This window comes from Lipotes vexillifer, unplaced genomic scaffold, assembly GCF_000442215.2.
Source record: "Lipotes vexillifer unplaced genomic scaffold, Lipotes_vexillifer_v1.1 scaffold298, whole genome shotgun sequence".
In the NCBI taxonomy this organism is placed as follows: Eukaryota; Metazoa; Chordata; class Mammalia; order Artiodactyla; family Lipotidae; genus Lipotes; species Lipotes vexillifer.
In genome coordinates this window covers 1,651,767-1,669,562 of record NW_006793272.1, presented here as the reverse complement: position 1 = coordinate 1,669,562, position 17,796 = coordinate 1,651,767, and the positions used below count along the sequence as shown (strand labels likewise).

At 36.5% G+C, this 17,796-nt stretch overlaps 1 protein-coding gene across 1 annotated transcript in view; it reads left to right on the top strand.

The window, feature by feature from the left end:
- TRPC5 (transient receptor potential cation channel subfamily C member 5) overlaps nucleotides 1-10,257 on the top strand; it is a 139,012-nt gene extending 128,755 nt beyond the window's left edge. The window contains exons 7-10 of the mRNA XM_007466308.1: nucleotides 5,977-6,180; nucleotides 6,417-6,458; nucleotides 7,303-7,392; nucleotides 9,207-10,257. Coding sequence (XP_007466370.1) covers nucleotides 5,977-6,180; nucleotides 6,417-6,458; nucleotides 7,303-7,392; nucleotides 9,207-9,899 — 1,029 coding nt within the window. The 3' untranslated portion in view covers nucleotides 9,900-10,257. The remainder of the gene's footprint in view (nucleotides 1-5,976; nucleotides 6,181-6,416; nucleotides 6,459-7,302; nucleotides 7,393-9,206) is intronic.
- The last annotated feature ends 7,539 nt before the right edge of the window (nucleotides 10,258-17,796 follow it).

The window sequence follows — 17,796 nt, the reverse complement described above, 5'->3', positions numbered from 1 at the left end:
TTTTACATATGATTGGAATCAGGTTGGTATTAATCCAAAGCAGATTGTATTTTAAGATGTCAATTGTAATCCCTGGGCCAAGCACTAAGAAAATAATTTTTAATATAGTAAATTAAACAAGAGAATTAAAAGGTATATTAGAAAATATCTATTTAACACAAAAGAAATCAATGGAGGAATAGAGGAACAAAAAAGACATGCAACATATAGAAAATGGCAAAATGGCAGATGTAAATCCTACTTTATCAGTAATTACTTTAAATGTAACTAGATTAAGCAACCCAGTTAAAAGGCAGAGATTGCCAGACTCTGTATAAGAAACACACATGTTCTAACTGTATGCTGTCTACAAGAGACACATTTTAGATTCAAAGATACAAACAGAATGTAAGTAAGAGTGGGAAAAGATATATGACGCAAACAGTAACCAAAAGAGAGCTAAGTGGCTATAATAATTATCAGACAAAATAGAATTTAAGACAAAATTTGTTACTAGAGAAAACAAAGGACATTTTATAACTATAAAAAGGTGAATCTATCATGAATATTTAACAATTATTAACACATTTCCACCTATCTAGAGAGCTGAAAAATACATGAAGCAAAAACTGACAGAAATAAAGGGAGAAATAGAAATTTAACAATAACAGTTGAAGAATTTATTACACCACTTTCAGTAACGGGCTGAAATAGATAAATGACCTAAAAGGAAATAGAATACTTGGACAACACTATAAGCCAACTAGACCTAATGGACATCTATTTATAGAACATGCCATACAACAACAGCAGAATATATGTTCTTCTGAACTGCACATGGAATATTCTCCAGGATAGATTTTATGTTAGCTCATAAAATAAACCTCCCTAAATTTTTTTAAAGGATTGACATAATAAAAAGTATGTTCTGCAAACATACTTGGGAATATAATGAAATTAAATTAGACATCAAAAACAAAATAAAATTTCAGAAATTCACACATAAATGGATAGTAGAGAAGACACTGCAAAATAAACCACTAGTTCAAAGAAGAAATCACAAGGGAAGTTAGAAAATACTTTGAGTTGAATGAAAGGGAGAGTACAGTATATGCCAAGCTTCCTCAGAAACATTTATAATTGTAAATCTTATGTTAAAAAGGAAATAAGATTTCAAATCAAAAACTTAAATTTCCACCTTTATGAAACTAGAAAAAGAACAGCAAACTAAATTCAAAGCAAGCAGAAAGAAAAACATAGTAAATTGTTTATTAGTAAAATATTTATAGATTTAGCTCTCCATATTTAAGTCATGACTCATTTTGAGTTAACTTTTGTATTTGTGTGAAGTAAGGATCAAGGTTCTTTTTCTTTTCTTCTTGTGGAAGTCCAACTATTCCAAGACAATTTGTCGAAAAGAAAAGATTATCCTTTCCAAGTTGAATTGCCTTGACACCTTTCTTGAAAGTCAATTGCATATATGCATATGCATGCATTTATTTCTGGACTGTCTTGTCTTGTTCCATTGATCTTCAATGCCAATTTGCTCTTTTTCAAAATTAACTACTTTACATCTTTTGTATTTATATATAAATTTGAGAAGCAGCTTGTCAATTTCTTCAAAAATGCCAACTGAGATTTGACTGAAATTGTATTGAATCTCTAAATCAATTTGGAAAGAATTGCCATCCTAACTATATTTAGTCTTCCAATTCATGAATATGCCGTATCTCTATATTTACTTAAGTCTTCTTTAATTTACCTCAGTAATCTTTCACAGTTTTCAGTGTTAAAAAACATGTATATTTTTGTCATACTTATTCCTAAGGATTTTATATTTTAAATGAAACTGTTTTTAAATTAATATTTCCTCATTGTTTATTGCTGCTATATAGAATACGACTGATTTGTATCTGGTTCCGTTTGATAGATTCTTTTTCTCCTGATTATGTATCATATTTTCCTGCTTCTTGGAATTTTTGATAAATTTTTATTGGATACCAGACATTGTGAATTTTACCTTATTGGGTGCTGGCTATTTTTGTATTGTTTTAAATATTCTTGAGCTTTATTCTGGAAATAGTTTGACCCCACTGAGGCTTGCTTTTAAGCTTTGTTTGGCAGGGCTAAATACACCTTTAGTCTAGGGCAGTTCTGTACAATAAAAATTTTATGCCAGTCACAAATATGTGCCACATATGTTACATTTTCTAGTAGCCACATTAAAATATAGTGAAGAGAAACTGGTAAAATTAATTTTAATTATATATAAATACATTACATATATATTATATTGATACCCAAACCAGAAAAAACAGTACAGAAAATTAAAAATTATAGACCAATATCTTTCATGAACATAGACATGGAAATCCTCAACAAAGCATTAGCATATTGAATCCAGCAATGTGTAAAAAGAACACACCATAACCAAATGGGATTTATCCCAAGAATGCAAAGTAATCCATTATATTAATAGTCGAAAGAAGAAAAACCCTATGATCATATCAATTGATGCAGAAAAAGTGTTTGACAAACTTCAACATACATTTATGATTTTTTTTAAAAAATGTCTTGGCAAACTTGGAATAGAATGTAACTTGCACAACCTGAACCACAGAACCTACAGCTGACTAAATGGTGAAAGATTGAAGGCTTTCTAAGATCAATTAAAAATGTATATCTGCTTTCAGTACTTCTATTCCACATTGTACTGGAGATCCTAGACAATGCAATAAGGGAAGGAAAAACATTAAAGCCATACAGATTGGAAAGGAAGAATAAAACTGTCTCATGATTCTGTATAAAGAAAACCCTAAAGAATCTATTAAAAACGTGATAGAATAAAAAAATGAATTTAGCAAGGCCACAGACTACAAGGTCAATACACAAAAATCAACCATATACTAACAATAAACAATTGGAAAGAAATTTTAAAAGACAGCAGCATTGTAAATTGTTGCAAAGGAAATGTAATACAAATCATTATAGGACTTACACAGTAAAAACTACAGTACATGGATGAAAGAAATGACATACTCTGTTCATGGATTGGAAGACTCAGCAGAATAAATATGCTTTCACTCAGCATAAGGTTTTCAAGGTTCATCCATGTTGTGGTATGAATCAATACTTCATTCCTTTTTAAGGCTGGATAATAATAATAATGTACCACATTTTGTTTACCCTTTTATTAGTTGATGAATACTTGGGTTGTTTCTACTCTTTGGCTATTATGAACAATGCTGCCGAACATTTGTATACAAGTCTTTGTGTAGAATGTGTTTTCATTTCTCTTGGGTATGTAGCAAGGAGTGAAATTGCTGGGTTGTATGGTAACTCTATGTTTAACCATTTGAGGGATGACCATATTGTTTTCCAAAGTAGCTGCACTATTTCACATTCCCACAAGCAGTGTGTGGATCTACAGATGCTCACCTACACTGGTTATTATTTGTCTTTTTTTAATTATTATATCTATCCTAGCAGGTATAAAATGGTATCTCATTGTGGTTTTGATTTGAGTATACCTAATGACCAATGATGTTGGGCATCTTTTCACGTGCTTGTTGGCCATTTGTATGTCTTCTTTCTGGAAATGTCTATTCAAGTGCTTTGCCCATTTTTAAATTGGTTTATTTGTATTTTTATTGTTGAATTATAATTGTTTTTTATAAAGGCACAAGTCCCTTATCAGACATATGATATTTAATTACTTTCTCTTGTTCTGTGGGTTTTCTCTTCATTTTCTTCATGGTGTCCTTTGAAGTACAAAGTTTTTAACTTTGATTAAGTCCAATTTGACAATTTTTTTTCCTTTTGTTCCTTGGCTTCTGGTGTCATCTCTAAGAAACCATTGTTTTACCCAAGGTAATGAGGATTTACTCCTAAATTTTCTTCTTAAAGTTTTATAGATTTATCTATTAAATTTAGTTCTATGATTCATTCTGAGTTGAATTTTGTATGTGGTATGAGGTAGGAGTCCAACTTCATTCTTTTGAATGTGGATGGACAGCAGTCCCAGCAAGCCCAACTGATTGCCAAAGGTGCAAAAGCAACTCAGTGGAAGAACAATAGCCTTTTCAGCAAATGGCAAGTGGATACTCACAGGTAAAACAAACAAACAAAAAATCCTCCATGTAAACTTCACCCCTTAAGCAAAAATGAGCTCAAAGTTGATCATAGAGCTAAATGCAAATCTTACAACTATAAAACTTGAAGAGGAAAACATAAGAGAAATCTTCATGACCTCGGGTTAGGTACAGAGTTCTTAGACATAATACCAGAAGCATAATCCATTAAAAATTTGATAAATTTGACTTCATTGAAATTAAAACACTTTGCTCTATGAAAGACACCATTAAGTAAATGAAAAGATAACACGCAAACTGAGAGAACACATTTGCAATTTACATTCCTGACAAAGAGCTAGTATCCAGAATATATTTTAAAACTATCTAAATCCACCTGTAAGCAAGCAAAGTACCCAATAAAAATGGGCAAAGGATCTGAACAGACACCTCGCCACAGAGGATATCTATATAGCACATAAGCATATGCAAAGATGCTCAACTTCATTCTAATTTGGGAAATGCAAATTAAAATCATAATGAGATACCACTACTTAATCTGTTAGAATAGTTAAACTTTAAAAAACTTGACAAATGCTAAGAAGGATACAGAGCAAGTGGTGAGGATGAAAGATGGTATAGCCACTCTGGAAAACAGTTTGGCAGTTTATTATAAAGTTAAATGTACACTAACTTCATGATCCAGCAATATCACTCCTAGATATTTAAGCCAGGGGAATTAAACTTATGTTCACAGAAAGACCTGTACATGAATGTTCACAGCAGCTTTATTCACAATTATTAAAAAACTGGAAACAACCCAAATGTTCTTTAATGGGTGAATGAATAAGCAAACTGTGGTACATCCACACAACAAAAAAATACTCAGCGATAAAAGGGAATAGATTATCGATACATACAAAACCAGATGAATCTCGAAGATATTAATGCTGAGTGAAATAAGCCAGTCCCAGAAGGTTACCTACTGTATGATTCCATTTATATGACATTTTGGAAAAAGTAAACTAAAGGAATGGAGAATGGAGCAGGAGTTGCCAGTGGGGGTTCGAGAGAGTTTGATTACAAAGGGGCAACATTATGGAATTTGGGGGGTTGATGGAACTGCTGTGTATCCTGATTGTGGTGGTGATTACATTAGTCCTTCCAGGTCTTAAAACCCCTAGAAATGTATGCGTGTGTGTGTGTGTGTGTGTGTGTGTGTGTGTGTGTGTGTATCTTAATTATGACAGTGCTTACACAGGTATATACACTCATCAAAACTCATTGAACACTTAAAATAGATGAATTTTACTCTGTGTAAATCATACCTCAATAATGTTGATTTTTTTAAAAAACAAAGTCTCTCCACACCAATCCTACTCCTTAAAAATAACTACTATTGACAATTTAGTGTGTACCTCTCTAGAACATGTAAGCATGTAATATAAAAGGGTTTTCAGTTGGATAAAGGGTATCATTTTACACAATATATATTGCTCTTTATGTTGCTTTTTTCACTTAGAGGTCTTATAAATATATGGACAAATGCATATATATGATATGTTTCTACATATAAAATGTTGATAGAGCTACTATATTTTTAAGAGTTTGATTATAAGCCATTTTGTGGATGTGACATCATTTATTTAAGCAGTCTCCCACTGTTGGATATTTAGGTTACTGCCAGTTGTTTTGCTCTTACAAGCTGCAGTGCTAGCCAACAGCCCTGCGCATACATCTTTTTGCAAGTATATCGATAAGATAAATTTCTAATTGTAGGATTACTGGGTCGTAAGGTAAGTGTAATTTGAATTTTTATAGCTACTGACAGATTGCCCTCTGTAGAAGCAAGTAGAACTTTGAGAATGAGTCAGGGGTGCGTTTTGCATTTTCCCATCCCAAATCACTGAACTTCTCTCTTTCATAGGATCATGCCGATATTGAGTGGAAGTTTGCAAGGACGAAGCTCTGGATGAGTTACTTCGATGAAGGCGGCACCTTGCCACCTCCTTTCAACATCATCCCCAGCCCCAAGTCATTTCTATACCTTGGTAACTGGTTCAACAACACCTTCTGCCCCCAAAGAGACCCCGATGGTAGACGGAGAAGGCACAACTTGAGAAGCTTCACAGTAAGGATTTTAAAAATTATGTTTCTTTGTAAACACAACTGTTTTCTCCTTTTCCTCCTTTGTAACATTCCCTATCTTGAACATCTTAAAACTACTCCAACCTACAGATGCTTTGGGGGTTTGTCAGGCAGTAGCTCCTGTGTCATGTTCCAGTCCTAATGTTTAGAAATATATTCGAGTGGATGGGCTGCTGGGAGACTGCTGATGTAACCTCTCTTGTCCGTTTTCAATGACAGGAACGCCATGCTGACAGCCTGATACAGAATCAACATTACCAGGTAAAGCTTCTTCATACAGACTAAGCACAATAGTTCTTGGTCAATTGTGTGAACTTGGACAAATCACTTACCCTCACTGATCCTCAGTTTCCTCGTCTGTAAAATAAGGATGATAAAACTTAAACTGTAGTTGTGAGAACTGAGTGGTGAGTATGTATGCATGGTTTTGTGTGTGTGTGTGTGTGTGTGTGTGTGTGTGTGGTGTGTGTGTGTGTGTGTCCTGGCACAGTGCCTGACACATTGCATTAAGTGGTAGCTATCATCATCACCATTGCTAACACAAAGCAGGGTGACTATGTGTATACCATTCCCAGAGGCTACGTTAAAAGAGGCCACCCCTATAAAGGAGAAGTATAGATTGCCTCTAAGAAAAAGTATCTTGATTATGTAATTAGTGGACATTGAAATCATCAGACTCTGTGACACTGAAGAATGACTTTCTCAACTTTATAAAAGGAAGAAAAACTCTCATCTTACTAGGAAGGTTCAAGTTTAATCTAGCCTGAAGGGAAAGGATATTGACTATGACCATTCAAGGATTATTCTGCTCTCATTATTCCATGAATGTGTATCCGTGTTTACCTTATGCTTGGGTGGAAAATTTTCCTTTCGGGTAAATTTGATCTCACTGGCCCACTCTGCCACCAAATTTGGACACATAATAAATTCTTCATTTAGCCAATGGACTTAACTGGGGGGTTTTGTAGAAAATGCCTGGATCCTGTGAGGATTTTCCAATGCAAAGACAGTCTAAGCGTATTTTGTTTCCTGTGTATGTTTCTTATTCTACTGAGAGTCCAAGAAGGAAACTGAATGCTTCTTCATATTTTTGTTTAAATTCCAGGAAGTTATCAGGAATTTAGTCAAAAGATATGTGGCAGCTATGATAAGAAATTCCAAAACAAATGAGGGACTAACAGAAGAAAATTTTAAGGTAATTTGATCATAAAGTGGTTTAATTCTTCATTCACATTTCTTGAGCATCATTTAATTTTCACAGTGTTTGAGGTTTCTGGTGATGGAATTTCAACAGCCTGTAATACAGCAAAACCAGCTACAATTCTTATTCTCTCTCTTATTCTCTCTCTCTCTCTTATTCTCTCTCTTATTCTCTCTCTCTGTCATCCAGTAGATGGATAGATTTTTACCAATGTCTGTCACACCACAATCAGCTTTATGAATAATAAAAATATGCATTCTTTTAATATTCTGGGTTTTTCTCAGTATGGGAATTGAGTGCTTTAAATGATATGGCATGGGTGTGTGATGAGAAGAAAGATAGCGAAGGGAAGATGCCTAGAGATTTAAAGGCCTTCTTTAAATAAGATAAAGACAAAACGTCTATTATTAAATCTAACATTTATGAAACCCTACCATTACACATTTTTGGCTGTCACATTGGGATGCTATTGGCATCTAGTGAGTAGAGACCAGGGTTGTTGCTAAAAATCCTACAATGCACAGGACAGCTCCCTACAGCAAATAATTACCACACTCAACATGTCAATTGGTTGAGAAACCCTATCCTAGAACACATATATGCTTTCTAAGGAACATAAGAAGGCTGTTATCCTAATCCATAGACATAACTCATCAATTGAGGGCCTGCTATACGCCAAACACTCTGCTAGGTGCTGGGGCACAGTCATGAGCAAGATATAACCAGCCCCTACTCTCTCGTGGAGTCACACACAATAATAATAGAGGCGAATGACTGAGTATTCTAACAGGATCAACACAGGGTGCTGTAGAGACATAGAAATGGGGGGACACCCAACTGGGACTTGGGGATTCGAGGCAGGCTTTCCAGAGGAAGCCATGTTTAAGCTGAGGTTTGAAGGAGGAGCCAGATAAAAGGGTTGGGGAGAAGAGAGTTCCAGACAGAGAAAACAGCACATGCAAATGCCCAGAGGCAAGAGAGAATATGTCCATACAGGTGGACAGTAAAAAGCCTGGGGAAAGAGCAGGAAGGAATGAAATGGGAGAGATAGACATGTACCAGACCTTGAAAAACCTTGTAGTCTGTGGTATGGCATTTTTCCTTTTTCCTAAGGTCAGCGACAAGTTACTAAAAAGTGTTAAGCAAGAGAACGACATGATCAGATATAAACTTTTCAAAGATGGTTTTTAAAAGCGCGATCTAGTATCTAGGCAGCCAGTTAGAGATAGAAGACATTTCACAGGCACTTGAATAAACAAGGTCCCCTGGCCCAAAACAGCAGTCTCATCTCCTGACATTCCACTTCCCTAGTTTTATTCCTGAGAGTCCTAAAAGCTCTTTCCTCTTCAGTAGTACTTTTTTTTTTTTACATCTTTATTGGAGTATAATTGCTTTACAATGGTGTGTTAGTTTCTGCTTTATAACAAAGTGAATCAGTTATACATATACATATGTTCCCATATCTCTTCCCTCTTGCGTCTCCCTCCCTCCCATTTAGATCCCAATGAGAGCCCTACTCTAATACCTTCATTGTTGGTTACCACTTCAGTCTGTTGGCGTGCTCCTGATAGGGAGGTTCTGAAATCAACTTTACCAATTGCACATTTTTTTCCCAATGGCCAGCTCTGCCCACAGCATTGTTAATATGTTTTTCTTGTGCTGGAATAATGTGAGATTTTTCTGGTAGTTCATGTACCTTGTGATTTGCAGTGAGGCAAAACCTGGAACATTCCGAAGGATGCCCAATGTGCCTATTTTGAACTAAAGACCAAGCTTCTTAACATAACGTGTCTTCTCTCTTGCCCTAGGAATTAAAGCAGGACATTTCCAGCTTTCGATATGAAGTGCTTGACCTCTTGGGAAATAGGAAGCACCAAAGGAGAAGTTTTTCCACTAGCAGCACTGAACTCTCTCAGAGAGATGATACCAATGATGGCAGTGGCGGGGCTCGGGCCAAATCCAAGAGTGTCTCTTTCAATTTAGGCTGCAAGAAAAAAGCCTGCCATGGGCCACCTCTCATCAGGACCATGCCAAGAGTTGGTGGTGCCCAAGGGAAGTCAAAAGCTGAGTCATCAAGCAAACGCTCCTTCATGGGTCCCTCTCTCAAGAAACTGGGTCTCCTATTCTCCAAGTTTAATGGTCATATGTCTGAACCCAGTTCAGAGCCGATGTACACAATTTCTGATGGAATCGTTCAGCCGCACTATATGTGGCAGGACATCAAATATTCTCAGATGGAGAAAGGGAAAGCAGAGTCCTGTTCTCAAAGTGAAATTAACCTCAGTGAGGTAGAATTAGGTGAAGCCCGGGGCGCTGCTCAGAGCAGTGAATGCCCTCTAGCCTGTTCCAGCTCTCTTCACTGCGCATCCAGCATCTGCTCCTCAAATTCTAAACTTTTAGACTCCTCAGAGGATGTATTTGAAACTTGGGGAGAGGCTTGTGACCTGCTCATGCACAAATGGGGTGATGGACAGGAAGAACAAGTTACAACTCGGCTCTAAGTCAAGCCGGTATCATCTGTTCCAGAACTCTGAAAATTTCTAATTTCTTTGCTCTCAGAGGTGACATAGAGTATGATTCCCTCACTGCCCCCCACTAGACAGGAGAGTGACACTCCTATTGTTTTCACCATCTTTTATAGCCACATTCTTCATTTTTTGTTCTTGTTATTATTATTACTATTATTTGCTTTTTTATACCTACAAACACTAAGTCCATTTCAAAACCAACTGAAGGGGTGTTTGCCCCTAATCAGCAGAGGTGCAGTCGGGTGCTTAACCCTTTGGCTTTGCTTTTCTTACCCTTGCTTCCTTGAAGCTCCAGGTGCCACTTTGCTACTGTCGCTGCCGCACAGATTCCTGACCTTCCTCAGGATCTCACACCATTTCCCCACAGGGCTGAGGGCTGTGCTCAGCAGTCCCCACCAGCTATCAGATAAGGCAAACTAACTTGCCTATCTTTGTTGCCCTTCAGTGCTCCATGCTGCCCATTCTGGTTCAATGAACAGCATCAAAGGGAAACTGAATAGACTCCAAAGAACTGTCAGCTTGTGGTTTCTAGGTATAACTGGACTTCGTGTTGTTTTTGCTTTTAAATACTACAACTTCTCCTTATCCTGGGGGCTGTTGAATTTGTTTCTTAAAGATTTGTGAGTTTCCTAATGTATGCCAATGAATATTTACCCCATAGTATATGTCATATCTAATAAGTTAGTGAATTCCTTTCCTGTGTTTATTTCAGTTAGCTTACTACATTTTAAAATTTGATAGTATCGAGATTAGTATTTAGGATGTGTACTGTTTTTTAAAAACTACTGTACTCTAATCAACAGTCACTACATCTCATACATTGGCAAGAAAAAATAATTAGCTGGTATATTTATAGGGTCCTATCTACTATTGATAGTTTTAATCATCACTGCTATCAAAAGCATTTCTAAGATAAAAGCCTGGATTTGAAAATATTTTTTAACAGAAAAATGACATCTTGTTGAGGTGTCAGAATCTGAAAACAGCACCTTCATTTTAATTAATTGCTTTCTGATAAAACAACAACAACAAAAAAAACAATTTTAGACCTAGATAACTTGATTCAAGTTGCAGTTTTAATGTTCTGTGGGGGCAGTGGAATTGCGTGTGTAAACTCATGTTAGATATATAACATAACAACCCTAGTGAATTCATGGAACTATAGACATGATCCAAATTCTACTGTCTTCAAAGAAAATTGCATTATACATCAAAACAAATTATTTTCCACAGCTTAGGAGTACCTCATCAGAACACATAGGTGAATGTTAAAAAATGAAGCCCATAATGCATATGGTCACCATGTTAGATCCAGTAACCATCAACTGATTACCTGCTAAACAAGGGCAGTTTTTACCAATGTTAGCACAAAGGTATCCCCAACTTACAGAATAACACATGACCTGAAATAGCCCAAGGTCTGGGTCCTGGTGATTAAATTAATGGGTAGCTCAAAAAAGTAAGAAACTTAATTAGTTTTCACCCTGTTCTTGTATTCAATAAATGTCAACAGTAATAGGAAACCATCTAAATTCATGTGTATACTTTCTGGCAAAATTAAGTGAGGGCTTCCCTGGTGGCGCAGTGGTTGCGAGTCCGCCTGCCGATGCAGGGGACACGGGTTCGTGCCCCGGGCTGGGAGGATTCCCCGTGGCGCGGAGCAGCTGAGCCCGTGAGCCATGGCCGCTGAGCCTGCGCGTCCGGAGCCTGTGCTCTGCAATGGGAAAGGCCACAACAGTGAGAGGCCCGGTACCCCAAAAAAAAAAAAAAAAAAAAAAAAAAATTAAGTGAAATGAAGCTTTCTCAAACAATGCAAATATGCTTCCAAAATAGTTTTTGACAGTGTAGTTTCTGTTATTTGAATTGATTCCCATTCTAGCCCTAACTTTGGTGACTAACAAAATATTCTACATGAAAAAGACACAAACTAGGGATGATGGGGAAACAAGAGGAGGTGTTGAAGAACAAAGCTCAGATCCAAGAAAAAGTGATCAAGAGAACAAGCTGCATCAAGATCCATTTGGTAAGACATTATCACAAAATAATTCCTTGATCATGCCTAAAGTGATCATTTACTCAAATCCAACTTCTCTCCTGCTTCTCTAAGTGGGACTATCATAAGTGGCCCTGACATCAGTAACAGGTTACTTTCCAGAAGGAAGGTTTCCAAAGTTACAGTCAACTTTCTCAACTGTCAAATTCACTTTGAATAATAAATAGCACCTGGGCTACATTCCTAACTCATATTGATGGCACCAGAAACAAATACATGGCCCTATTTCATCAAAAAAAAAAAAGTATGTCTTTCTCACAAATGCATGTACTTGTGATGACCTAGGTTTCATTGTTCCGGCAGTTACTTTATCAATTTGTTGGAAAACAAGGGTAGCCAGAGATAGAGCCATGGTCCAAAATACACTCTTCTCTCAGTTATGTTCTAAAGAGAGAATATGTGTAAATTATAAGAGCCAATCTCTACTACTGAAAGAAACCAGTGTCATATTTCATGGGCAGTACATTCCTTTTCAGATCTTCTCAGGGTTACTGTCTTTATGACTTGGGCTTAAGATTTCACTAGCTGTGCTGAGGCCTAGCTATGTTGGGGATTGAAGCCAGTTAGCTGTTAAAGCTAATCAGCTATTGTCCTAACTTCCGTGATGGTGACACCAACATTTTTATTAACTCTAACTCTAGTAGAAAATAGGAAGGGAAGGAGATTTGTGTTCACCTCTCTAACCCCTGGATCAGCTACTATCAATAAAGATATTTCAAATCAAATGTTTAAGTATGTTCTCTGACCCCAGAGAAAGTATAAGCCAACTTGAGAGTAAATTTATAAACATAAAAGAGCTAAAAGAGAAACTTAGTGAGGATCTACTCAATTCTAACATCTTATTTTACAAATACAAAAAAAAAAGAAAGGAGGTCCAGAGAAGGATAATGACTTGCTCAAGGTCACAGGACCAGTCAATAAACCCAAATCTTCTAGATTATAGAAACAAGACATTTATTAAGCACACATATTATATGTTATACATAGGAGATGTGGAAATGGATTGGCCACTATAGATACCTTTTTGTTCATTTGCCCAAAATGCCACGAACTCCACAAATTTCAGACTGACATATTTATATGTAAAGTTAAAAATGTGTTCCAAAGTCAAATACAATTATAAACGGTACAAGAATCATTTACTTTTTGTCTAAGTATCTATACCATGGTTCACCTCCATTACAGGTGAATTTCTTATCATTTCTGGCCACCTATTTTATTTGTTTGATTCCATCATAATTACATTAAAGCCTCCCTGATAATTAGTAAGGGTAAAAATATTATTGAATACAAAGAAAATGTCTGAAATTATATTCAGAAATGGCCATTGTTGAAGTATGTCCTCCACTTCTAGCTTTAAATCCAGTGAAGTACAAAGAAAAAGGAATGATTCAAAATCGTCATTTTTGGAAGATGTCAAATTCTATAGGCATATAAATCTCCAGGTTATAATTCTGTCCACTTACATGGGAATACTTGAAATTTTCCGGTTCTTTCTGCCTCTCATAGTAATTTTTCATTCCACTCTGACCTGATTTAGGGCATTTCAGCTAAGTCCAAAACATCTAAACATCTGTCTGCAATTTGATTAAAGACACCACACACACACACACACACACACACACACCCTACAGCCTCTATGTTTTGAATGACTTAAATAATGAACAAATACTTTTTCAACAAGAACTTTATAGTTATCATGGCAGTGTAAAACCTCCTCTGCAAATTTCATTGGGGACTTCACTGAAAAATATGAGTTGATACCTTAGCCAGATAATATAAATAACCATTTGATGTTCATATTGCCTTGTGGGTAAGACTCAAGTGGTGTTTTAACTAACAGTTTAAGTGGCCCAGACCTTGGTTTGTTCAACCATTAGGTGAAAAGTACTTGAAGTTAGGCAGACATTCTTTCTTGTTTAAAAGTACACAAGAAAAACTGATCATGTTATTTTGGTAATCACATTTTCAAAACAGTGTTAATAGATTGCATGTATAGACATAGCCAACGTAAGTGGATGTAATTGTTTGGATCATTTAAAATACTCTTCATACCTACTTATCAGCTCCCTCCAACCCCGAACCCTGCGGCTTTGCCTCAAACCTGTGCGTTTTTTAGATTCTTTGGCTTGCTTTATCTAGATAATTGTTCCAAATATCCACTTTGTTGGTGTGGAACTAGGCATTGGGGACCGAGTACCCCAATTCAGTGTGAGCATTACTTTAGTACAGAGAAATGCCATTTCTACCGTATTTCCAATGACCCTTTCCATCACTTTTTCCAACAGATGTGCATTTTGGCTTGCACTGTTTTGGGGATGTTTGTAAAAGTGAGAACCTTGTCTGTGCACACACACACATGCAATGAAACTTAATAGCATTTGATTGCTCTGGCTTGGCCTTTCATCCTTTTTGGTAATTACTAAATCATTTTGAAGGGAGGGGGAGCAGGGAGAACTTCAATGGAAAGAAAATTCCTGAGATGTGATGAGGAATTGCTAAAATGAACTGCCAAAGCAGCATCCACTGTAGTACAACTGTTCATATTGAGAGCTCTCAGGATTTGGGGTTTCTGGTTTGAAGAATAAAGCTTGTAGGTCAGAAGAAAGAACCTACCTGTAAAAATTAAAATATATATTTTTGAATTAAGTAAGTCTGTATACTTCAGATTTACTGCATACTTGAGATATTACTATTCATATGTTGATATGTGGCCTAGGATTTTCATCTATATGCTGCATGGTGGTCCAGAGAAGGTGCTGGTAGGCGGTTTTGAGAGCTTTAAGAAATGGAATGTTTATTAAGAAACAAAGGAGTTGATTGCTGGAATGATACAGGCAGCTGGCTAGTAGTATTTTTAAGCTCTAGAGTAGATTTATATCTTTTTTTAACATCTTTATTGGGGTATAATTGCTTTACATTGTTGTGTTAGTTTCTGCTGTATAACAAAGTGAATCAGCTATACACATGCATATATCCCCATATCCCCTCCCTCTTGCGTCTCCCTCCCACCCTCCCTATCCCATCCCTCTAGGTGGTCACAAAGCACCAAGCTGCTGTTTCCCACTAGCTATCTATTTTACATTTGGTAGTGTATATATGTCAATGCTACTTGTTAGTTTACTGGATCTGAGTTGTGGTCTTTTCCTAAAGATATACCATCAGTGCTTGTGGTACTTGAGAGACATGTACATATGAAGAATTATTAATGTTTAAATATAAAATTAAGTGGAATGCCCTTACGCCAAAAGCTTATCTGATGTGAAAGTTGTGACAGCTCTGTAGAAACTTCCCATTGCTACACAAATGAAAGGCAATTTCTGTAGTAACAAAAAGAGCCTGCAACTTTTGATCATCGTAATCAACCTTCATAAATCCATGACTGTGGCACACATCTGCCCTAACCTCATCCCTCACCCTCAAAAAGAAAAGCCTTCTTTACAATGCCAAATGACTTGATAGAACCACAGAAGACTAAATGAAGAAATAATGGTCTACAGTGTGAATGCCATTTTCAGCAACGTGCAGAGTATTTTGCCCTTTGACTTTATCTATGAGCAGGTTCCAGAGCAACCTAACATCCCAGGAGCTGCACTTCAACACATGCACATACTAAGACATCACCCTTGGTGGCAGTGTGCCTTTTATTTTGGCCTATGGTAGCCAACCATTTGCAAGTACAGTTAAGCTGGGCTTGGCCATTGTGTCTTTTGCCACAATGTTCAACATACCCCACAATACACATTGCGACAGATTGCCTTCCAACCTAGAAACCCTCTTGACAGTTCTCTGGTCTTATACAACCCTTAAAACTGACCCTTGGATGATAAGACAAAAAAGAGGCTTTGGATTTTTGTGGGGAGTGCTTGAGGTACTTAGATGGTATGGTAAAGAGGCAAATGGAAAAGCTTTCAAAGTAAGGACTAGTATGGATAAGCACTTTAAAATGTAGGGCTAAATCACCATACTGTCAAACTTTTTAGATAACCAAATTGAGGTGGCGTTCCCCGATTTTTTTTAAAAAAATGTAGCTTCTGGCTTAAAACATCATCATTTCTCCCTCAACAAAATCCAGAAGTGCAACAGTATATGAAAACCATCTCTGAACAAACTGTAAATCATTTTTCAAAGGTTGAGTTATATTTCGGTTGAATTTCAGATCATAGCACATTCTCGCCTTGTGATCACTGTATTCCTAAATTCAACACATCAGACTCATAGTAAGGTTACATTTTAAACTGTGCAATATCACTGACTGGCTTTTATAAATATGCACTTATGACCAATTACTGGAAGGACTGATTTCCCCAAATTTTATCTAAGAAATAAAATGAATTTGCCAAAACCCTATAGAAAAGAGAAATAAAAGGTAAAAGTGGGAGAGGGTAGTATGGAAGAATGCTAGATTCTATACCTGATGTCATATTTTAGCCTCAAAAATTTAGAATAAACATATAAAGTGCGATTATAAAATGAGACTGATATTTTCATAAACATGGCAGAATTAATGTGCCCAAATTAATGTTGCTCTTCAAAGCAGTCACCTAAGCTGTACCCATATTCGAATGCTGACATTACTGAAACCATTGTGGACTTCTGCTTTTGGGAGGATGTTCAAAATCCACAATACAACCTCTTAATACCCTCAATGGTAGAAAATCATAATCTTGTAAGATTAAATTCTTAGAAACAGTCAAAACTAATTTCAGATCCATATTTGGTAAAAATTTGGGCAATCCAATCAAGCTGAGTTCTACTTTTCCTGGTAAAAAATATTTTTCAAGTGCTATCACACAATAGGCACCTTGATAGGCACAATTATAAAATACCAAGACAGTTTCTTGTGGGGTTTGTGAAGTGACCTGAAACTGCTCTTTGGAATCTAGTTTTTTCCTTATCAACTTTGAGGAATAATTTGTGTACAACTACCTCCATCCATTTAAAGTGTACAATTCAATGAGTCTTCACTGTTGTATACACCCCTAGGACCACCACCAAAATCAAGATACAAAAATTTCCATCGCCCCCAAATGAGGCCTTGTTCCTCTTTCAATTCTGGAATCTATTATAGTTTCAAACATGCTTGGAACAGTGGCAGCCTTATTGGAATAAGTTTACAGCCTCCCAAGGAGGAAACATTAAAGAACACCGTATTTAGACATAGAATCTCCACTGATTTGGGAACAACCATAACGACTTAACCCTTGAAATATTTGTGTTTAAACAGTAAAACACATTCCAACTTCCAATGGCTTATGTTGTAAGTAAACTCAGTATTGGCTTCCCAAACCTTATTTGATCCATAAGAAACCACACTTTATAATACAGAGGCTCTGACAACTAGACTGTTAGCAGGAAGAAAGGGCAGTAAGGAAAAGCCCTGGCCTTCCCAGGAAATTGAGGGGAGGGTTTTGGATTCAGGATGAGCTCTGGTAACAGAAGTAGGAGGCGGCTCTAATGGGAGGATGGCAACAGCTAGCTGAATTTTCAGGTCATTTGAAAATCACATGTTCACATTAGGTAGTTCCTGTATAAGATCCAGTCATATTATCTGAAGTACAGATTCATCCATTTTTGGTCACATCACATAGGACTTCCTTTTACAACATATATTAAGCAAACAGTTTAAATAACCAAAGCAATGTAGCCTGTAGTCCAATAAGCAGAGTGATAACTGTGCTTAGTATACTTGGGCAGGAGAAGCAGTCAGAATTCTTGAGTGTCTAGTAGGATTCATTGGAACCAATGGCACTGAAACGAATGTTGTGGGAGCTCATGAGGAAAGCTCTAAACCCAAAGGTTTAACACATTAGTCTG